We start from the raw sequence: 24348 nt of genomic DNA on the forward strand, positions 1-24348 counted from the left end.
AAGGAAGCAAGATGGTCTGTGCAATAACCAAATAAGTGTAATTAAGGCATTTTAGTGTTTATGGCCCTCAATTAAACTGATTTTTAAAGTCACATAAAGGTTGTGCTGTTCCACATTGCTCTTCTTGGTTTCCCTACAGGGCAGAGTTAAGACCGTGCCTTATTTCTGCATTTCTTATCCTAATGGGATTGGATTTCTTTAAAGGGTAATTCTCACCCAGAGCTACTACCCCTTGCAAAGCTACTTCTGAGGTAAACACTCTGTTGATGTTCACATTGAGCCATTTACGGTAACAATGAAGCTATGCTGCAAGTATATTTGCTGTGGAATTGTTCATTTGCTTTTCAAACATATTCTAGATTTGCTACCCCTACATCCTATGCAACCATTAGAGATTCAGTATCACACCAGTATACTCACCAAGTAGGCACCACTAGTGTCCCTGAGCTAGTACCAAGTCTTGTCTACGTGCCAGTGAAAGCCACCTCCACATCTAGAGCCTACAGAATTTCATGGACGTTCATAATTTACCAAGTACACAGGTGACCAACACAAATATAGAAGTATATGCATGTAAGAGAATGAGTTTCAGCTAACTGTTCAATCATATATTGCAAATTTATAGCAAAATGTTCATGTCACAGGGACTTGCCTGCAGAAAAATGACCAGGTAGCACTCTACCACTTTTGCGCACACTAGCTGTACCAGACCTAGGAAATATGATGACAGCAACATGCTTAAATTTGTGCCTTAACTCCACAAGGAAGGAGTGGTGCTTTTGATACTCACAATATGTATTTCTTTTCATGACTTACAAGTCTGGGGGAAAATCCTCTAGAGGTAGAAACTTTCTCAACCAAGCACTGCTGTACAGCAAATCACTCATAATCAGAATTTTCACCAGGAAAAAACTGCGACCTACTTCTATCCATTTGCCTTTTGTATTCTCCCAAATTACAACTCCCTGAACATTAGAACAAGCTTGACTCAGGAAGACATTAATTCCTGACCTGCTGACTTCCATTCAGACTTGCACACTCGATTTTTCCTCTGTAATCCAAACCAATAGCTAATGCACCTTGTCCTTCTCTTGAAGGTGTAAGAGAACATGAGGCACAAGGAGATGAGCCTGTCAAATCCATGCATGGCTAGCCTACAGTTGGCCTCTTCTTATATCAGAATCAGGTTGATGTCTACAGCATTGGAGCCAGGCTGTAAAGTAGGTGTCAGTGCCAGGTCTAGGAAAGGGACTATCTGCTATTGGCAAAGACAGGCTGCATGAAAAGGCTAAAGGAAGAGGCACAATTATCAAGTTATGAAGATGCTTACTAGGTAAATGAAAACACAGGTAGTGAGCTGCTTTCATGGCTCTTAATAACATATCACAGTTCAGTAAAGCTGTATTCACAGTTGACAGGAGTCCAAGTCTTGCTGTCCATGTTTCCAAATTGCAACTTATTTTTAAGTAATGTGCAGAGGGAAGAGAAAAGAAGCAGTGTACGTAATTTTGTTGAATTCTGTGACAACTGACCTTTCCCCAGTCCTCAGGAAAAGGAAAGACAGGCACGGTCTACCTTTGCTCCACAGGGCTACTTTGATTGCAAAAACATTGGTGCATTTTGCCCTGCTTTCAGTGCATGTTTCACTGAGCACAGAAAGGACAGTATTTGAGTCATCAAGTCACGCACTTGGAGGTTAAAAAGGATAACCAGCCAGGTCATCTGTGTAGACATAACACAGCTTTCCTTATATGTCTGCATCATGAGCTCTAATCACCTCCAATTACCACATTTTCCACAGGCTATTACCTCACTCACTGTGGAGGTCAGACAGAGCTGTGGGGTGGGTTGGGACAGGGACACTTCTCAGCACTCTGCAAGGAAGGAAGCTGTTTGCTATAGGAAGTTGCTCATTCAGCAAAATAATTCAAAAGAAGAGTCCTGAACAAAGCAGTGCCCTACAGGAAGAAGAAAGTTGATGGTGTAGTTAGAAGATCGGTAAAAACCTGTCTTCCTCTCCAGATTCTTCCTAACGATGCTAGCAAGTCTCTAGCACCAAGGTTGTGGCATATAGCGATTCCTCAGCCTCTGGGCGCCCAGTGCAGCACACACAGGGCTTCACTACTGCAGTGCTAACCAGTCCCAGTGCAATGGGAGCCAGGGAACTCTCCTGGCTCTGTCTGTTCAAGGGTGTGTTTGGCGGTATGAACACAAAGGCCTTCATGACCATAATGTTCTTTGTGTTCTTTCTGGTTCTGCCCTGACCTAGACTGTGGTGTTCAGGAAGCTACTCTTGTTAAGTGGTTACTCAGCCCTTCTGTGGTAAGATAAGATAATTTCTTTACCAGGTCAAGGACAGGCAGGGGAGAGCGGGAGTAAAATTACCAGTTTAGCTCCTTCCAATTCTCATAAAATAGTAAGGAGCTTGATTTTTCACACTTTTTCCATTTCCACTAGGGACACAAATAGCATTTACATTTACTGCACTATGGCCTCAGCCTTCTTATACTACAAATACTCTCTTTTACCATGCAGGGTGATTGCGAAGGTAAATCCTGCAGTATGTCGCATATACTGATATTCCAGAGAACACCAGGACAAAGGTAAGAAAGAAGGCAGTGAAGAAGGAGAATGAAAGAATATGTTGGCCAGTTGTGTCAGATCTTCATCCTTACCCATTCCATGCATTTTTCCTACCTTGCTCACTATAAAAAAAAAAAACAAAAAACCAACAACAACCACCAAACACAAAACCCCAAACAAGTCAGGCATTAGGAAACTAAGGATTGCACCATAACACACGTTCACAATGGGGCTGGATAAGGGCAACACTATCAACCTGGGGATTGCTACCTTCACTTTGCAAACAAAATAGCTTCTCAGAAGGCATGCATACATTTTCATGCAGACTCAGGGAAGCAGGAAGAGTAGAAGCAGAGGTATTAACATACTTGTGTGTTAATAAGAACAAAGATACTATGACAAACTCACCTGCCATCTGTCTGCAGCTTCAGTATTTTCTGATTTCATGATAATAAAATTAGAATGTTAATTTTATTCAGCTACGTTGATCTTTGGCATAATCAAAACACTTTAATTTGCTAGCTATTATTTGTGAAATACAATGTATAAAGCCAAATTCAGTATCTAAAATAACATTTAAAATACAAAACTTTTCCCAGGACAGATACTGTAGAATCTCATTGTCTGCGTGCATGTCTGTCAGTGTCTCTCTCACTAGTTGGGAGTCCATTTTCTAATTTCAATCAGACTTGACTGCAGGGTCAGTCCAACAACTCCTTTGAGATTCAGTCCCCAGCCATAGGCTTCCAGTTTTTCTGGTTCTGTCATGTTTTGAAAGGTAATTTTCTCTCCATCCAAAAGGCTGAAAAAATAAGAGTTCTCGCCTATTTCTTCCTATCCATCCACAGACCAGCAGTAGACTCTTCCCCAGTCATCACCAACTAGGAGTTTGGAGGAATTTCTTGAGAAAGAAAGAAAAAAAATATGTTTAAGAATAAGACAGAAATAGGATCAAGACTTTCTCCTGTTTGTGTAGCAATTAGGAGGATGCAACATTCAGGGGAGCAGATTATCTTTAAGGTTAAATTTGAAGAACAATGATATAGAATAGACAAAGATTTGTACCTCAAAGACTGAATCTAGAATTGGACGCAAACTTTCCTGGAGTTTAGTGCATTAGTTGTGGATAATCTAGCCAGATCAGAAACTCTTACCATTCTCTGAGACTCTGTGAATGTTAAATAATCTGCTTGTGCAAGTTTGGACTTGTTAGCACATAAATTATGGCTTCAGCCACTGAAAACTCTGCTGCATGCAATGCCACCAACACTAATGAAACTAACTGTCCCACCTCAAACTTTCCAATTTTCAACACATATAAACATCACACTCACTAAGCGCTCTAAAGCTGAGCATGCAGAATATAGAAATCATTTTAGCATCTATCAAAATGCCAACACTTTTGGAGAGAAAGACAGCAACTGCTTTACAGTATGTCATAACTTCCTGGAGTAGGAGATAACAACAAATATTACAGCTAGATAAAACTGCAGGAGGGGGACTGAGTAAACTAAAACACTGCTGGCTGTGCAAACTGAGTGGAGTTTAACAACTGAGCTGTCCTTTGGCCAAAAACTTCCTGTTTACATTTTAAGGAGATAGTATCTCCAGAAACTGCTAGGATACTGTTTTTTCTATGGTGCAGAAGCAGTGTAACAACTACTGATCTCTACAACTATACTGGCCAAACCCTACTGTTTCTCCTGAGTTGCCTCCTATCCAACCATTGACTTTCCTGACATCCTTCAATCAATACAGTTACCAGGCCAGCTCCCAGAGTGACTGCATTTGGTTAAGAGTGGTTTGACTGAGATACAAAAAAGAAAAAACAAAAAAAACTACCAAATGGCAACAAAAAAACTCAACAACAACAAAACCCAGAACCCCAAACCCCAGCACTAATACCAACTCCAGAATAAAATGAAAAGCTCTGCAGATTTAGGGCAGAGCAGTGGTGGCCCGAGGCTGGTGTGATGCCTTCTGCTGGGCACCGGCTGCTAAGCCAAGGGAAGGACAATACCTGGATACAGCCAGTGCTGTCACTGCTGGGCTGGTCTTACTTGGTTTTCCAGTCAAGGCAAGGCTGGGATTCAGTTCCCGACAGAGAACAAGATGTTTTCCACACTTGTTACCTGTTGTGTGGTTTAAAAATAAATATTTAGAAAGTGTCTGGGGGCAGCATGGATGGGATTGTTATTATTTACAGTCAGCAAGTTGTTAAGTTGAGAACAAATATATTTAATCTCTGCCTGTGCTGTTGCAAAATAGGCCCATCCCAATTTAATTTGTGGCTATGATAGTTACATGTGCTGACGTGCGGCTGTATCAATTGTGTGCTAAATTGGATTTGTGTATTATTGCTTTCTAAATTGCATGCCTAGTTCAGCAAAATTGTTCATCAGTTTTCACTGGCTCTATGCTTAATAAGATGTCCCACAATACCTTGCTGCCAGGATATAATACAGCCCATAATTGCCTAGTAAAAAAGAAATTACATAAAGCTCTGGTATTATCAACTTATCTAAATCTGCTCATAACAGAACCAATAATTAAATGCTGAGAACATTTCACATACACACACACACATACATACACACACACCTAACAACATAACTCAATCATAGTTACTTTGGTCTTTTTAATGACTGTGGTTTGTATTAATTTTATTTTCTTTAATGCATATAATGAGATGTGGGAATATTTGGCCATTTAAAATAATTCTGAAGTCATCTGAATCGTTTAAGGGAGTGTGTCACTGCTTTGATTACACCTCTTAGCTCTTTATTAAAGAACACTGGTGCTGTATGCATTTGAAAACTTGCATCCTTACAGTCATGTGCAAACAGGTGTGTGTGTCTACACATCACCAGGTGCCTGGGTCAGTGCATGTCTTACATGACCCTCTCTGAAAAAGGCAGAAACAGGAGCATTCTGCTGTGCTCCCATGGGCAGATTTTAAGTCTCTGCTTAGAAACCAGTTTAAGAAATAAATTCTAAAAATAGTTAAAAACTCTGTTTGCTCAAAGACATGCCTATGCAATTGTACTTGAGTATATATGTAGATGAAGGCATCTGCCACAGGAAGTTATGGACAAGAACTTAGGAAATTCTTAAAACATATTGGATGTTTCTATATGTAAAAAGAATCTGCAAAATGACTACAGAATACTACACAGGTTTTTGAAGGAATGTTGAGTCTTTTGGTTTGATTTACAGCAATCTCTGATTAAAGGCCACAATGAAACCAAATACATAGCTACCACAGCCAGCCTGTCTCACATCTGGCATCTCTGGTGTTCTTGCACCTTCCTCAGAATCATCTGGTTCTAGCTACTCCGAGACATGACAAAAGGTAGGATGGGCATCTGGTCTGGCGTTTCCAATATGCCTCTGTACATATAAATATTTTCATATAGCATTCTAAGTAGTGTAGATGTCAAGTTCCATGAACAGCACTTCTGAACATCTCAGTGGTAATGCCCAATTACTCTAGAATATATTTTTATGCAGATGTTACATCTATAGCTTTATATCTATGCAAATCGTGTGCCTAAAATTGAAGTAATAGAGAATGCCTGTAATGAGGATCACAGGAAATAAGTGGTGTAAATTATACATACTAACACCACAATTTCTTTCCCTTATAAAATGTGCTGGGAAGAGAAGAGAGCTGTGCTATTTAGGATGTGCCTTTAAAGCTCCCTGGCAGGTTTCAGCTCCCGTATTTGTTAGAACAGAGAAGTAAGCCTGAGTTGTTTTTAATACCAGTCAGCACCGTACCCCCATCATGTTATTATCCTCAACTCTGTGCGAAATCCAGGGTATCAGCTTTGGCTTGGCACACTTTTGAATAAACAGCTCCAAGCACTAGGGCCTGCTGCTGGCCTCCCACAAGTTTGAAGGGCCTCTGACCCCATTTAAGGTGGCAAAGACAACAAAATTCCCTGTTCCATCCCAGGGTAGGATCTGGCAGTGCCCAGTCTGACGTTATGCTAGGATACTTTAGTACAAGCCATCAGCAAAGGTGCCAAGGGAATGGGCTTTCTGGAACCAGGATAGTTCATTAGTTTCATAGGTTTATGCAGAAAGGTGATCTATCAAGCTTGACAGAACCCACAACAGAGCCTATGAAGAAGCATGTAGCTTCATTCAGGCAGGATGTGCCCATGAGACCAGTGGCTCAGGGGCACTCCCAGTCTCTAAGGTAGGGCAGTGGCTACCCACTGCTGCTGGTTACTTCTGCAGAAACGCTGCACCAGTTACCTGCACCATCTCCCCTTCACACCACTGCACTCACACACCCTCTTCTTCCTCACAACCAAACAAGGTCTGCAGGACACAGTCACACTGCAGTGCACAGCCCACCCTGTGGTCATACCTGTGTTGCCTGGCTCTGCCACTGTGTCTCTCTGCAGTCTCAGTTCAGTAGCTTGCTCTGGAGTATTGGTGTATTTGATCTTCCACAGCTGTGCCGGCAAGGAGGTAAAAATGTAAAAAGCATGGATTATAACAATGCAACAAGAGAGAGATGTGGCTGTCTGCTTCCCAGCAAGGGGTGGAAATTGGACTTCTAACATCAGAACAGGATTTCACAGTCATCTCCGCCACTGTGCTGCAGGATGTCATGCTGGAGAATTGTGTGGAGTAAGCTAGTGGGGTTGTGAGGCTGACATGCTAATGAGGATCCCAGTAACCCAGGAAGCTCTCCCACCAAACTGGAGGTGGAACCAGCAGTGAATTCCTGCTCCTGAGAAAGTATGATTTAATAAACCAAATCTCCGAAACCAGACTTAAACATATATCCAATGGGCAATATGATTTTTGCTTTCAAAACCACACCAGAATGAAAAACACATTTTCAAAACTTCTCCTGAATGGCAAAGACTCCTCCATTCAGCAGGATAAAAGTTGATAGAAAGCAAGCATTGTACTGTGATATTCATCATCTTCCCTGTGCTGCCCTGTTAAGAAAGTGGTATGGGCTTTTAGTAGCTCCATCTGTCCATTTAGGATGCAAAATTTGTCTGATCTACAATGAATCAGGATTCCTTTTCTTTTCTTCCATCCACCTACCCTCACCACTCCATCTGTGCTTCCTGTGATGATGATGCTGTGTGTATCCCAGTCCATCACTTCAGCAAAGCAGCAGCAAACAATATGGCACTTGGGGCTGCAGGTGGTGTTAACACTTGCAAGAAGCTGACCATTGATGGTCCACAGATATAGGTAAGATCCAGCACAAGTGATAATATCACCCTGGAACAAAGCAAGAGGCAATGTTTCAAAATCCTACATTTATCCTCCTCACAACTTTTAAGTGCTGGTTATAAATTACAGAGTTGCTCTGACTTAAATTCTGACTTTTGTTTTGCCTCTGGGCAGATGATGTAAATCAGACAAAGGAAAAATGATATTTTTTTCCTCATTAAAAGTTCTGACATTTTTACATCATAGAAACCCAAGACAACTATCTCAGATTTAGCAAGATAATACAGAAACAAAGTTTATTTACATCTTAAAATGAAAACATTTATTTAAATGTTCCCTTTCTATTTTCCAGAAAATCCAGGCTTTTAGTTGAAAAGCAGACTGACAGACTGACCTAGCTACTGTCAGAGGCAGGGGCTGTGCAGAGGTAATGGCTAGCACAGTTTCCGGGCCAGGACTAGCACTCTGCAGTTTTACAAATAAGCATTCTTTTAAACAAGGACACGTTCACCTGCTTAGCTGTGAAGCCTTCAGTGATTTCACAATCCTCCTCTGCCCCTCACAGGGAGCTTAATGTCATCGCATTTGTAGACTTGCATTTGACCAATGACCAGCTCAGCACTCGGTGGCCTGCACTTCTGATGCACAAAACATCCTTTGCAACTGCATCTCTCATCTCCCTTCCACGCAGGTGCATACTTTTGCCACACACCGCATGTAAGGAGCAAATACACAGGTAATCCCTTAGGAGCAAGAAGCAGCAGAACTAAGAACCAATGCTGCAGTTTTGAAGGATCTTATTAAGAGTGCATTTTGATCAAGTTACTAATTGACCACCTGACCTTTCCAGCTTTGATGCATACTAAGAACCAGCTAAATAGAACATAATCAGCAAAGTCATCTGATTCTGGCAAAGGCCAGTGTGCCCTTAAATTAGCGGCATGCATCTGGTTTAAATCAACTAACATGTACCTCCCCCCTGCCTGATCTGGGTCCAGGGCCCTTCACACTGCAGGGCAGAATTCTGAAGATAAAACAAGGATAGTGCATTCAAAACAGAGTTGCCAATAATTAAAGAGATTAAATTTCAGCTACCTTATCTGCATGAGAGTACATAATGTCCAGGCATTTGGTAATGATCTACAGTGTTTTTCTGGTCTAGACCAGGGATTTAAAACTAACTGAAACTGTTAGTAACAGGAAGCTTTTACAGTCCTCCATAGCATATAAACTTTTTGGGACAACATTTTATTTTGTGTCTACATGATAAAAACATCATAAGGTTTGAATCTATAAATAGAGCTTCTAGATCAGGGGTCCTCAAACTTTTTAAACAGGGGGCCGGCGCGCGGATGAAGTGGCAGGCAGCCATCTGCGGCTGCTTGGTTTCCCCCCCCAACCCCGGCAAGGGAGGGGGGGGGCGGGGGGGTTCTGTAAATACCGGAGGCCGGATTGAGGACCCTGGGGGCCGTATCCAGCCCGCAGGCCGTAGTTTGAGGACCCCTGTTCTAGATACTCAAGCAAATACAAAACCCAACAATCACATAACAAAGAGCCGTATAGAGTTCTTATTTCACAGAAAAGTATGTGGTTCACCAGTTTGTTTCCTTCAAACGTTTGCTTCAAATTGCTCTGAATTTTCCAGGAAAAAAACCCTTGTTACTAAACATACAATTTTGTGTCAATCAAAATATTTAACTTAGCACAGTGGAAACATTTTGTTTCTATCTTCGTGTTACAATACATAAATATATATATATATATAAAAACCAACCCACAAAACAAAAAACTAATACCCAAACACATTTCAGAATTAAGCATCCTGTTCTGCTAACATCAAAAAAGATTTTTTCATCCACAACATAGGGACCCCTTCATCTTTCTTTTTTTGAAGCTTCAGTCATAGTTTCCTAAGGTTTTTCCCCTTTTAAATAAATCTTTCTTCAGACTATTGTCCAAACAGTTTAACCATTTGCACCTCAACAGCTTGGAGGACTGTGCTTGGATCAATCACCAGACTGTTCCTGGCACAGACCATTTCATTTTTGGACAGCTTTAGAAGAGGAGCTACCAACTAAAAAGTCTCTGTCAATGGTGGGTGGGTACATAGAAAGAAGAGGACTCCATCTTTCTGGGCTCTCAAGCCCATGCTTTGTGCCAGCCCACCCACTCATTTCTGAATGCTTCGTACTGCTTCAGCTGGCTTCATAAGGGACCACCATGGTATACTGAACTGGCCTGCTGAAGCCACTGGCTATTTTACACTAACAAGGACCCCTGGCACTGGGAGCTGAGCTGGCACTGAACAGGCTACTTAATTCCCATTCCCAATTGCTAACCTTCGGATCGTATGGTTAATAAAGTTCTGATATGAGATGCCTGCTTTGATGGAGACTAAGTAGAGAATATCTGCCTGGTTTCTTACTGCTGTGTACTCAGATTTGGCTGTCTTGGTACAAGCTCCAGTAGTGGATCCAACCTCAAATTGTCTGAGCAGCTGGAGTCCTGCTCTAGTATGTTAGCAGAGACAAAAAATACACATATGCAAGCAACACTTTTGGGAGGTAGAAGGTTGGAAAAAATCTCATCCAGAGTGCTTAAAGTAAAATTCAATACAGAATATTTTCCTATCAACATGCATGCAATTCTGCCCAGGCACAGACACAGACCACTGCCATCAAAAGCTCCCCCAGACCTGAGAGTAGAAGGGAAAGCAAAAAGCCAGTGTTGTCACCACAAAGGTGTAAGGCAGTTGTCAGCTGAGGCAGCAGACTGAGGTCTAATGTCTCAACTGACATGGCTCTGCTGCTTGAATGTCAGGAGAAATTAATGAAATAATGGAGGCAATAAGGTTAAGGGTGAGCCAAATCCAGGATCTACTAGGGTAATACTTCATGCTCTGTAAACTAAAAGTTGTTTAATCTTGCTATCTACCCATCCAAAGATGTTTCTACTTAGCTACTCAGTCTAAGATGTTGCTTTTAGTGCTCGCCTCTCATCATTAAGAACACTATTAGCAATCTCTGTAGAAAGAAAAAAATCAATGTATCAGACTCTCAGGATGTTTTTATGTTGGGAAAAGCACCCATTAAATTATCATGAAATGTTCATGGATGCATCAGAAGAAAGATGATAAATGAAGATCTTACTGTTGAATTGTTGATGGCAACAGAACAGAGGCTTGCCCTGTGGGCAGGAAGCTGGTTTATGTACGTCAGCTGGTTCAGGTCCCAGATGATGCAGGTTCTGTCATCGGATCCACTCACGAAGATGCTGTAGGTCACAGATGCAGCAAGGCAGGTCACTGCCTGAGTGTGCCCATACAAAGCCTGGTGGGGAAAAAGCAACAAATAAACCACAGCAGAGGCTGGCTGATTTACTAGGGAACCACAGTCCTACTGTCAGTTTGCTTAGTAAGAACAGCAACCTAGTCATTCTTTGGAGAACTGAAAAGGGTGTGAGGGGGTAATACTAAAGCATCTTATAGAAGCACCCTTGTTCTCAACTCATGATTGAAGAAAGTTGAGGCTCCAAGAGATTATATGACTTGCCCCAAGTTGCACAGTAACTCAGGGCCCTCGGCATACATTTCAGACTCTACAACTCGGCTTTGTGCTCAAAAGCACATTTTTCACTTCAGTCCATGCAGTTTTAAGTAAAATTTATGCTTGGAAATGACAGTTTCTCAATATTTTAAAAAAATTGTGAAATAAAACTCATCAGGATGTATTTCAGTGACATTCTCAATCTTATCTTTCTGTTTTTTGAACAAGTACTAATTTTTTTTTTTTCTTTAGTTAAGAAAAACAGCATTTGGGGAGAATTTTTGCTTTAAAGCCATACAGAAATTCCTTTCTCTTTCATTCTTTTTTTGTTATTTTTCATAGGTTCCAGAGATATAAGGAGTGCTCAGTTTAATTCAGCTTTATTTAAACTGTTTCATAAAAAAAGACAACACTTTAGGCAACTTAATAGCTCAGATAGAAGTCGTGGATTGAAATATACTGATGATAATTGTTTAATGCAGCATTCTCAAGTGACAGCAGTATACATTTCTGCTGTATAACCACCAATGACAGTAAAGCCTGTAGTGCAACAGAGCACAAGTCCTTCACAGCTTTCCTAAAAAGCCTTTAAGGGCTCAGTTTTTAGCTGCTTTACTGTGAAAAGTCAGACTTACCAGTTTTAACAGTAAATGCATATTCCCTGTTAACTTTCTCTACAGGACATAATTAGCACATCTTCAGTGTCTATCTCAGTTCAGCATGGAGCAGAACCACATGTCCCAGCTGATTTTTGCAAACACATCTCATACTCTTTTCCAGCGTGTGACTGCCAGACTGAACTCTTGCTGGCTCACATGTGCTGCCACTTGCCAAGGTTACTAGGACAACAGCACTGAAACATTAAATCCACTGGTGAAGACACTGAGCTGCAGCAGGCTCTGTACTACTGAAGGTGACCTGCAACTGTGAGGGATGAATTTCAGCTTGTGACTTTGTTTCATTCACAAGAACTTGTTGACTAAAAATACTGGTACAAAATGGGGTATCCAAGAGTGGTTTTCAGAGGTCACAAACACTCTCTACAGAGCGTAGAAAAGGAGGCTCAACAGTAGCTTTGGACAGGCTGTAGAATAGTCTCTTTTACAAAGCACTGGGCATAACCCAGTGCCTGCACTTGAGAACTGCACAAGATCTCTGCAAAAAGGGTTGGGACATGGCAGGTTCAAGGGCTCCAAATTTCCTTTCTTTCCTCCAAATCATGAAAGAAAATGTACCCACTGTGACAGCATCCAAACTGGCAAGTCAAGCCAACCTAAGCTCCTGCATAAGTTTTAATAAACCCCTTTTTTTAACCCAGAAAGATCCTACCTGGTGGTGAAGTGCTTTAAACACAAGCTGAGTGTGGAAGAGAGGGCTAGACCTGAGCACAGCTATAATCTCATCTTCAATCCACCAGTGTCTCAATGCATATTCATGCAAAGATGGTTGCATGCTTTTAGTTCTCTACCATCTTCTCATGACTGACAGGTTTCCCTTAATGGGAAGTACCCTGCAGCCTATTTGCAGAAACAACTATGAAGCATATCTCCAGAGTAAATTCACAAATATTAAAAAAGATGACCAGCTTCACCGCAGGAATGTTTAGTCCATGAAAACATAAACCAAGTTCTACCATCCAACTTAACTGGCTGACGGGGACACAGACATGTTGCAGCTATGCTCAACACCTCCCTAAGAGGTCTGTGTGGCAGACAGTATACTTTGCCTAGATGCTTCTCCCAGTCTATTGTCTCATATGGCCCAGATTTTCTGGGGGCTGGATTGCATGGATTGCTTTGCTCATGAACACTGAGGGAACTGGTAAATGCATGGATCAATACTGAGGCTATTATGCTCAATCTTTAGCGTTCCACAAAACTGTGGAAGCAGACCCTGCTAGAGAGGGAAAAGTGACTTTTTCTGCTGAAATATAGTTTCTGTACTTTACTACATTCCAAACCAGAATGTGTCAGTCCCATGAGACAGCTGGTAAGTGAATAGCATCCACTTTATAGCACATCAGCTTTACTTAAGCAAAGCTCACTCACATTTTTTTTTTGTTCAGCAGAAAAAGCAGTCACCATGAAACAGTGAATTACATGAAACCAGCAAGTAATTCACTGGAAGACATTTGGAACCATAGTTCAAATTTACATCTATGCCAGACAGTTGTTTAAAAAAAAAAAAAAAAAAAAGAGAGAGAAAAAAAGCGCCTCTGCTAGCAAAGAAAAGGAAAAAGACACAGAATTTGTCAATGCATGATCTCACACCACTTTGTAGACTTTGCGTAATACCAGATTATTCATAGTGGAACACATCAGCAAAGCTGATTTTAGATTGTTAAAGAGAAAGGCGTTATATTGGAGATAAAAGACAGCCTTGTCAAACAGTTGCCTGAAACTCAAACTGACCCCCTGACTGGAATAATTTTGATGTTTATGAAGTTTACTGCTTATTCTTTCCTCTGCTGCTATTTCTTCCACTTCCATGTCCATGTCCTGCTTTGAAATAATAACCAGATGGATTAAAAGGTCATCACTGAAGATTTTATCTCATATTTCTGGCTTCTTCTCAAGCAGGAAACAATATAAACCTCAAAAAAGAGACTGCTCTAAACTCAGTTTCCCCCTAATTTCCACACACAAGGATTTCAGATAAATTAAGATCTAAATACTTCTCTGGAATCCCAACAGACACTGAAGTTTTCACATCATTTAATGACAAATAAAATATGTTTTGGCTCAGGGTAAGGAAAGCACTGAAATATCATCTAATACCCCTCCAGAGCAAATGAACACAAGCTTCTAACACTTGGAGATCTTGCTGATCAGTGAATCCTTTATTAGTTTGCCTAAAAGTAGCAGTGTTTTCTGCCTCAATTTCTTAGGGAAAAAGGGTCCTATGCTGCCTTTCTGATATGACAGAGGTGTACTCCAGCTTTACTTGTAAAGTTGAGAACTCATCACTGCTGAACCACACAAATCCTGCATGAGTATTCACTTTTGTAAATGAAATAGCATTTATACAGCTGTTTGATGACTATACACAAGCTCCAGATCAACAGCCACTAAAGGACTTGGGAAAATGAGGACACAAACTATATCATTCTTATTGGATGTATTTCTACCTCATGGAGTGTCAGATAAACCTTTTGTGTTCTGAATTCAGGTTGAAAGAAAAGAATCAAGAACTTTGCCTAGCTGAACCTTCATTTCCATTTGCTAAGTTTGCAGGGTGGTTTTGAGATCCTGTCCATTGCTATAGCAGCCCAAAAGAACTGTAAGCATCTCCAGGTGATACTGGTATCTGAAAATAAACCAAAGGCTGGCTGCACTTTGAGTGAGAAGAGCATATGCCTTATCTTGACTGTTTCTTTCATCATGATAAACTTTGGAAATGGTACCAAAGAGAAAAAAAAATCAAATAAACCCAAGCAGAGTTCATAACTATAAGCTGTGTATAAATATCAGGCATATTATCAGATTCAGACCTGATATCAGGTTGATAACATGCTGATTACTGGGTTTTCTCTGCCTTCTTGATTCACCCAAAGGTGTTTCCTCTGCCAGTCATCTGAGAGAAACTAATCTTCTGGTTTTCGTTAAGCTTCTATAGCAAAAGAGCCACAGTACTGACCTGTCTCAAGTTCAAACATTTCACTTTGTCCTTGACCAGCGAAAGTTCCCAGACACACACGACTGAGCTTGTTCCAGATGTGATTATGGTAGTTGCTGAAGGACACACAGCGCAGAGGCACTTTCCCCAGTCTGCCATGCACTCAAATGTAGACACGTTCTGTACAAGAAAGCAGCTTTAAGTCAAATGCTCATATGGTGATACCATGCATTTATTAGCACCAAATGGCAGATGCAGTTTTCAGAACTGAACTTCCATTTCTTCACATCCAGGAAAGAAAAGCTCATCTTAACCAGTCTCTATGCTCAAAGCACAGCTGCATAGTATGCACACACACAGGCTGTGGCTACATGCAGCTGTGCCGTTCCTCCAGGGCCCAAACAGGAACGCTGGACAAATATCAGTGCCTTACGTCTTAGGAGACCTGAGTCCCAATCCCTCTTGTGCCACAGGCTTCCTACATAACTTCAGATAAGCTTATTCTGCCACTATATAGTGACAGAATGCAAACATTCAACATAGATTAAAAAGAAAGCTCAGGCTGTGATGGCCACTGCTAACAATGTTAGTGCCAGGCTTTGCAATCCTCCTCTTGGATTGAAAAGCCAATTCCATTCTGTGCAGTAAATTCCACTTTGTGTCAGTCTGTGTCAACGGCTCTGTTAGCAGCACCCACATCAGCCTAAACCAAGGTCAGGTCTATTACACATTGCTACAACTACAGCACAAACATCCCTCTGCTCACGTTCTGCATTAGCTCTCTCCCACACAACAGGGACACCACTATGTTGCTAATGATTCTGGTGCAGCTGGATGACACATCTACAAAACACATACCACAGACAGACAAACCTTTACCTGCTTACGAGGACAATTTCTTCCAAGCTCATGTCCAGAGGCACTGTTGAGCCAGAGAGAACTTAAGTTGGATTCCCAACTATCCCTCACAGTGACTGTCTAATCACACTCATTATGCTCAGTGTCACTAGGATCAGTGACATCCTGACTTTTGAAGACACAACAGCATTCTGAACTGTTAAACAGATTTTAATTTAATTCAATGGAGAAAACTCTCAATAATTTTATACAGGGAGCAGGAAGTAAAGTATACCTCATGGCTTTTTCACTTCCATTGACTGTATGTCTGTAAAAACATAATGATGTGGCTTGCACAAATTCCTGAATGACATATTCTGCTATTCTGGTACCCAAGCTAACTCAGATCTCTTTGTGTGTCATAACATTGACCCAAACACATCCAAAAATCAGTGTGATTGTGCTAGAGAAACTGGATCTGTCAAGTGCCCTAACAAGCAGTGTGGTGACACAGACTGTTGCTTTTTAACAGCAAAGAAGTAAGAGTATTAACTTTCTAGCACAGAAGATATTATTATTTTGAATGAATGCACTGGGCTACACTGGGGAGACAGAGAAAAATTGACAGATGGTCCTGTTTTAATTCCAACAGAAAGTTCTGCACAATGAAATTTCTGATTAGTAGCCAGGAGACCTTGTGTTGTCCTTACAACCCATGAAATGGTGTTTCTCCTTCATTTTGATGGAGAACACAGTTACTGGAAGGAAAACCTGAGATAATTGAGATCAGAAATTACACATTTTTGAGCAGTCTACAATGACTTTGCACTCTGTTGGGATATACGACTTGAGATTCCTCAAAAAGGTTGACTGTACAGCATCCTCTGAAATCAACTCCACAACAGGCTCTGAAATGGGTGTCCAAACCAGCCAAAACCCACAACATATCATTCATTTCTGAAACACTTAGACTTTTCCTTATTTACCTTCTCGGACCCATAGTTGCCAAAGCAGCAGGTGAAGTCCTCAAATCCCCAGCAGAATGTTTTGTTCCAAAGAGGAGGAATTAAAACTTTATTTTTTTCGACAGCCAGAATGCCTTTCTCAGTATGAACAATGTGTCCAATAGCTCTCTTGGGATAGTCTGATAAGACAAAGAACATATTTAATTCTGAGGTTTTTAGAGCACTTATGTTAACTTTCATCCTTGCACGGCTTGTGTGGTGAGGCTGGCAAATCCCACATTTGGGCTCAGTGTTGAGGCCAGGCCCATAGACAGAAATCTGCTCTACAACTAGAGATTCCAGACAGAATAGTGGAAACACTCCTCTCCAATGGACCACATAATTCCATGAGAGGGAGTGATGTGCTCTGAAGGAGAGGGTTTAACAGCAGTGTCATTAAGCTGCCAGTGCAGACTGCCTTATGCCATGCACTACAGAGGATGCTGGGCATGCCACCAACAGCCTCTGTAGCACAGCTATGGGAGCCCACTGTCCCTACCAAGATGTGCAAAGAACACCATCGTGGCGTGAAGTAGACACAGTGAAATTTTCCAGGGTAAGGAAAATACAGACTAAGAAAAAGATGATAAAAAAGAAAAGATGTGAAGACTGAGAAGTGGGGAAAGACCGACATAATTTACTTTGCTGTTGAATATAAAAAGTGAGAATGCAAATGGAAAACAGTGAGATTTGTGTTTCAATTTAACATATTCAGAATGTATAAGAGAGAAAAGATTTAGGTTTCTTATAAAAAAAAATGTATCTTCTTAACTCTACAACAGAAGTTTCAAGATTTCTCCTGAGTATTTGAGTGTTTTCAATGCCCACTCACAATAAACATATATACAAATAATAATTGGCAGAAGGGATCTTGATTGCACCAACTCATACAAAGCTGCATGAATATTTTTCTGCTCTTGAAAATTCAGATTCACCCCATCCAAGAATTCTGTACTTATTAGCTCAGGAAATGGAGCACAGTCCCTGCAGCACCTTTTATTGTAACTGGTGAGAGTTTCAGATTTTGCAGGCTGCTCATAAAAGGAGGAAGAATTCCACTTGAGTGAAGGGACAGCACAGTCTCTCTTCCTGATGAGCTTTTGCCTTGGGCATTCCTCGATGGATGTGGTTTCGTGAAGAGCTAGGACAAAAGAATGGCATTAGAAAACTAATATCTATTTGCCAGATCATACAGGAGAGACATCTGTTTAAATCCTTAATCATAGACTCTAGGACTATCATACACAAACCTCTTCATTGTGGTATCATCTTACCATTGTTACATTTTCATCAGACTACATCCTTTCCTCACAGAGATAGGAAGCTAATCCCAGTAATTCAGAAGAGGGAAAAGTATAGGTGAGACTTTGAGCTGCTTTTATTTGACTGTACCCATTCCTAGACTAGTGGTTACTCATGTGACTGTACTGAAGCAGCAGTACCCAGATTTGATGCCACAGCTGTATGGCATACAACAGGAACAGCATGATTAGAAGGTGGAATCACATACATGTGTGGGTGCATACTGATGTAGTACATAATCTGAGGAATTCTATAGCCCATCTTTCAACATATTTAAATCAGAAAATGTCTCTGATTTAAATTTCTATTCTTGCTTTCCAGTTGAAATCAAGATCAAAACAAATTATGCTCTTTACTCGCATGGTAAAGTGGTACCTGCTTTGGTATCTGTCCGAAGTTGCTGACAAAACCCAGGACAGTGTTCTTAATCAAAGGATCTTTAACATTGTTGAGGTCCATCTTGTCTCCATAGAAGTAAGGGTGATAGGTGTTAACTGCCTCCACCGCAGCTGAGCCATGTTGCTTGTAGCCAAAAATCAGATCTATCCAGCGATGGAGGTGTGCACTGACATAGTCACTTTCCAGTGCCTGAAACCAAAATAAAATTAATTAATTCAGCAGAGTGTATCCATGACAAATACATTACCACTTTCCAATCCTTGCTGGAGACTGAAATTCTGTGCAAGAGAATCTTTACACTTTCAGTTTCTCCAGTACCACCATTCTCAGCACATCCTCACAAAATGTGACCAAAGAGATGAAAGGTGGATCCCCACAGGAAAAGGAAGGACAAAGTGCAGCATGCTTGTCTTAACAGACACCAGAAGTAATATCCTTAGAGACACCACAGGCAGGTTCCACAGAGTGGAAGTGCTCCACAGGTCTTGGCACATCCTCCAGCTTCTAGCACACATTAAAGCCTGTGCTATCATGTCTTCACCGATACTGTTACTGACACAAGACAGTCTAAATGAGCAAAACAGCTTTTAGCATTTGGTGCCACCACTTTGCTCTATGGACAAATCACAGGTGAATTTCTATTTGTAGAAATATGCCTTATAAATCATACTGAGTAGCAAAGACTTTATTTGAGAAAATACATATCAATATAGATTGGAAAGGGAGATGACTAGAAGAGGGGCTTCTAAGTGGGGTCTGAAGGATATAGCAGGAGAGACTGCATGCCATGAACTAGCAAAGAGAATTTAGAACTTGCAGTGAAATGGCAAGGGGTGCTGCAAGCCGAGACAGGGAAGGGGTTTTGCAGTAGGAGACTTGGGGTGCAACAGGGCAGCTGTATGACAGAAGCTTCAAGACAGCCTGAGTTTGATCAACAAACATTTTGCTACCCTTGCAGGACTTAAGCAGAGACAGTCACACCACTGGATTTCCTCATCATGGAAAAACTTGGGATCTGAACTTTTCCCGCCAAATAAGAAATGGTTTACTTCAGTTAGATTTTCTACCCATAGTGACAAGTGTGTGGATTAATGGGACCAGAAGAAACAATTACTACTAAAAAAGACTGGGAGAGATGTTACAAGGTAATACATCCACCCCAATGTGGGCTCCCTAGAAAGCTCAATGTAAACATGGTGGAAAACACAAGTTTTCCTTGAAGATCCAGAGAGCAATTTATAAGCAGCAGACAAAAGTTTCAGTTGAACCTTTGCCCACCTCCAGGTTACCCAGCCTTACCCATGAGGCTTCACTAAACATTAGTGCCCCTGCCATCACCTGCCTCACCAAATTTTTGTGGATTCCCAAACAGCCTTGCCCAATAATTCAAGCAGCAGTGTTAAGCATTATTAAAAATACTTTCCGATCTCCAAATCATTTGACTGCGCAATACTCCCTGATGCTCAGTTAAAGGTCTCCCAAGCAGACCATCCCACCCAAAGCACAGTGGAAATAAACAAGCTAATGGGATCCAGAACAATGGCTCATTTCACAGAGCCGACAGTTAGCCCAGTGCAGCTGGTTTAAATGACCCTGCCCACAGCTATAACAATCACGGGGCAGCTCAGAGAACAAGTGTGGCATACAATCTGTCCCCTGCAAACAACAGGAAAACACTTATGAACAGACTCAGAACTCATCCTTATTAATAAAAGCAGTTAGTCCATGAATTACAAACTGTAAATTTTGCCTGGCATCACTGCCAGAGAAAAACAAAGCAACCAACAGAGCTGCAAATGTGCAGCCTCTCAGTATTTCACTGAGCACTATGACAAGCCCAACCAGGGAGGGAGAACTTGGTGTCTAATAAGGAAGTAAATAAATTTCTTTAGTAGATGAGATTCCTAACTTATTAAACATGAAACAGGGAGCTACTCAGTTTTATGTCAAGAGCAATTCTTTGCTCTCATATTCTTTAAAGCAATAGTCAAACCTCAGAACAGTGTTCATCTGGATCAGTTTAATGCACCAAACTCATTGTGAAGCCTTCTAAAACTGACCACGGTACCACTAACAAGTACACCCAGTCTTGTGGATGGTTTCAGAAGACAGAAACCATTATATGTTTCAGAATTCAAGATCTCTAACTCTCCACTTCAGAGTCAGATGAACTTCCCAGGCAGGCTAATCGACTTTCCACAGCAAGATTTCTTGCATCCTCCCGTGTAACACCTAGTACTACCTATTTGTTGGGGACAGAATATTCATTGACTGTACGTGATATCTGATCAGGTCTGGCAAATCATTAAGAACATGAGTCTATAAATGTGATCTTTCATTTGCTAAACTGCTCCTATTTGAGATTTGAATTGATTTATAAAAGTTGTGTGGTTTTATCAGTAGTGCCAATGTTATCAAATAGTGCAGCTCAGTGGAAGCAGGTCTGTAGAACAGAACAGATGGTTGAGAGGGCCCAATATCCACATTACACTGTGGGGGCTTTACTTCAAATTAGATCTAGTCTGCTCTTACAGGCTGAATGCCATCAGCATCTGTAGTGCACAACTGGAGTGCAGCTTTTGGGTTTGTTTCATCCAAAACAAATCTAGTTCACACAATTTGAGATCACTGCAATAAGAGCAAAGCCACATTATGCAGGGATGATTGATAGATTAATTTCCAAACTGCACTCTTACTCCAATGTACAAGGCAAAAACAGATGTTCCCCATTTTATCTAAGTGCCTTCAGAGTGCTCACCATTACACAAGCAGTAAGGAGCACGGCTCAGTGCTTTACACTCCAAACAAGCCACAATATACGAGACAGGATTTCTCCCTATGTTTTTCTTTAAAAAAACATCAGCGTAAAATTGCAGCAGCTTTCAGGCATCCATGGATTTCTGTCTGCAGCACCTCTGTTAAGGAGGGACGGTGTTATCCTTCCCATATTTGGGAATCTGGAGAACAGAGACTAAGGACCTTGAAGTCACATAGACAGCATGAGATACAGCAGGGAAAGGAACCAGAGTGCCCCAAAACCTTCATGCCTTCATTGGAGCCACTGGGGAACACCGGGGAACTGCTGCATGTTTGACCTCAGTGGCTAACATCTATTTGCACTGGGTGGCACTGAGCTGCTTCCCTGCAAGGGAAGGGATCAGGCACTTGCTAGGCTCAACTCTTCATTTTAGCAAGGACTGTACTTCAAGTGGCAAGCCTGCAGTGCACAGAACACTTACTCAAGTATCTCCTCCCTCATAGCAGAAGTATCACCATGTGATTATGGGCACTGACAAAAACTCGTTTCTGTCTTCCCTTCCACTACTTTTCAGTGTGACTGGAGCTCTGGGTCTCTAAATCACTCTCCAGGAGCTTCAGAGATGTCAGTCTCAGTAATACTTATTATTGTGCATGTACAGGAGCTTAAGCAGTCTGAACATGGCGCTTAACCTCTCTGCATCTCAGTTCTTTGGCAAAAACATTGCCTTCTTATCCCCTCAAGCTAATAGGTTGCAAAAAAGCAGGAGATAGACTCTGACTGAAAAATGGAAGCTAGATTCTGGGGGAAATGCAGACACTGAACGGTGTTTCCAAATCAGAACAAAAAACCCCAACTCTCAAGTTTTCTCATGTATTAAAATCCACAACCCCTCCCCTCCCAGTTCTAAATGTGGAAAAATCACATCCTTTTATTTTACTAATAATGGACCTATATACCATACACTATTAGTTCTAACAGTTACATCATAAAATAAAATATTTTCAGTTCAGCCTGTAATCTAATATAAACATTGCAATGAAAAGATAATTTTGAAATGTTTTGATAACAAAGACAGAAAGTTGAAATGATTCATTGAGACATTTCTTGTTATTACTGACACACTCCTATTTCAATCTGACTAGTTTTCTGGAGAAAAGCTCTTCTATGCATTTTTTCCCCAGATAGGTTTACTCACTGTGTGCTTGTCAGCCCAGTAAAACTGGGCTGTGATCTGAGTTACACAGGTAACTGCTACAGAAATAGAAGGTAAAACAAAGAACAAGGAGATTAATGTGGCTTCTGCAAAGGGACTGATTAGTTACTGCATATGCTGTAAATTCAATGTACTGGCTTAGGTTACTAAACTGCATGACAGCATACCACTGAGTCAAGCTACTAGGCATGGAGACACTTGAAACCTGCTAATAATAGTAAGCAGCTATTCTCCACACCACATAATTTTGAATATCATTAATTCACAAGCTGTTTTGTACTGAGGCAGGATTCTGGGGCAAAAAGTGGTAGATGACTACTTTCAATGACATTTCCGAAATGATTGAAAACAACATTTTTAATAAGTGTTGTTGTTTAAAAGTTACCCATTTCAAAATAGGTAAAGTAGCAAGACTGAAATTTAACTTCTTTTAAATATTTATTAGCATTATTGTTCTGCCACAGATTTAAAGTGAAGCGTTCAGGTGATGAATTCACAATAGAGACTAAAGGGAGCTGCTTAATCGATTACACAACAACAACAAAAAAGGATATATCTCATTATACACTCAACAGTCCTTAAAAAGAAACAAAGGCAGGACTACTGCACAAGAAAGCAGGCAAGCTCAGACTCAATTCATATACAAGCTCACTCACAGGAGTAACCTGAGCACGTGTGAATGAATCCAGAGTTGAACAGGCTGGCTCTCAGAGCTATTCACCAGCCAAAGTGTTTGCAGAATTAATTTTGCAAAATGTGTAGATGATGTACACTACTACGAGCCTGTTCTCTTAAAACTGGTTTAACAGAAGAAAATTTTCCTCAGGATGGATTCACAGCCCATAGAACAGCTTATAAAGGATTTTTTTTGGTTTATTCTTTAAACATGGATAAAAAAGGCATTGTCAAACATGGGACTAAGGCTAGATTACTTGACAGCACCCAGGTGGCTGCAAGGAGAAGGAGACATAAGAGGCCAGAATAAATAAATCAAACAGATGCATAGGGTCTCAAGAGGGAAAGCAGAGACACTAAGTATAGGGAGTGGAGCCATAGAAAAGTTCAAATAATAAGGGCAGTGGGAAGGAGATTTGTGTGCAATGCAGACAATGGAAATGGTCCCCCTTCCAGTTATCTCTGTAATGACTTGAAACAAGGTATCAGGATGTTAGAAAGAATAAGCTGAAGATTCAAAAGAATGCCCAAGAAAAACATGTAAATTATTTAGTAGTATGTACATCACAAGAAATATGGATTCTGCATGCAGCACAGCAGTGCAAAGCAAGGGACATGAAAGTAATGGTAACTTAATGGGAGCAGGGCAGTTATTGTCAATGGTTAAAGGAACAGTGGTGAAAAGAATATTTACAAGACAAGAGTATGACTGAGTTTTTTTCAGAACAGGAACAAAAAAGTTACGATAGTCATTAAGGAGACAGGATTTAAACCAGCGTTTGGAAAGGTTAACTGAAGAAAGGCTTATTTGGAGATACCAAAATAGAGAAGACGGATGTATCCATAGGTTTGGATAAAATCACCTACAAAGAGATTACAGAGAGTGAAAGTTGAACTCCCAAGGGGAGGACCTGCCGTAGCATAGGAGAGGTGAGAAGAACTCACTGAGGCAGAAACTGAAGGTACACGTGACAAATCAGGATAATGCAATGCCTTGAAAATCATAGGCTAATTGTTTAGTCCCACTGATGCTAAAACATATCATCATCACATTTCTGGTATACAGCAACAATCTGTCTGTACTCACAAATACAGATTGACTCATTGTGCCACAGGAAATCTGATGACATAATGCAGAGGCACTATAGTACAGCCCATTGCCTTTATAGCTCTAACAAAAAGACACCTGCACCAAGACATTCTGCT

General features: G+C 40.9%; 1 protein-coding gene across 7 annotated transcripts in view; it reads right to left on the reverse strand.

Moving 5' to 3' along the window:
• Positions 1-3034: 3034 nt before the first annotated feature.
• WDFY4 (WDFY family member 4) overlaps positions 3035-24348 on the reverse strand; it is a 144831-nt gene continuing 123517 nt past the window's right edge. For all 7 annotated transcript variants that reach the window (XM_055721206.1, XM_055721205.1, XM_055721204.1 and 4 more), the window contains 9 exons: positions 18470-18682; positions 17786-17933; positions 16775-16932; positions 14973-15131; positions 10941-11120; positions 7657-7839; positions 6962-7049; positions 4604-4715; positions 3035-3484 (listed from right to left, as the gene is read on the reverse strand). In XM_055721206.1, coding sequence (XP_055577181.1) covers positions 3418-3484; positions 4604-4715; positions 6962-7049; positions 7657-7839; positions 10941-11120; positions 14973-15131; positions 16775-16932; positions 17786-17933; positions 18470-18682 — 1308 coding nt within the window. In that variant the 3' untranslated portion in view covers positions 3035-3417. The remainder of the gene's footprint in view (positions 3485-4603; positions 4716-6961; positions 7050-7656; positions 7840-10940; positions 11121-14972; positions 15132-16774; positions 16933-17785; positions 17934-18469; positions 18683-24348) is intronic.

This window comes from Falco cherrug, chromosome 9 (genome assembly GCF_023634085.1).
Source record: "Falco cherrug isolate bFalChe1 chromosome 9, bFalChe1.pri, whole genome shotgun sequence".
In the NCBI taxonomy this organism is placed as follows: domain Eukaryota; kingdom Metazoa; phylum Chordata; class Aves; order Falconiformes; family Falconidae; genus Falco; species Falco cherrug.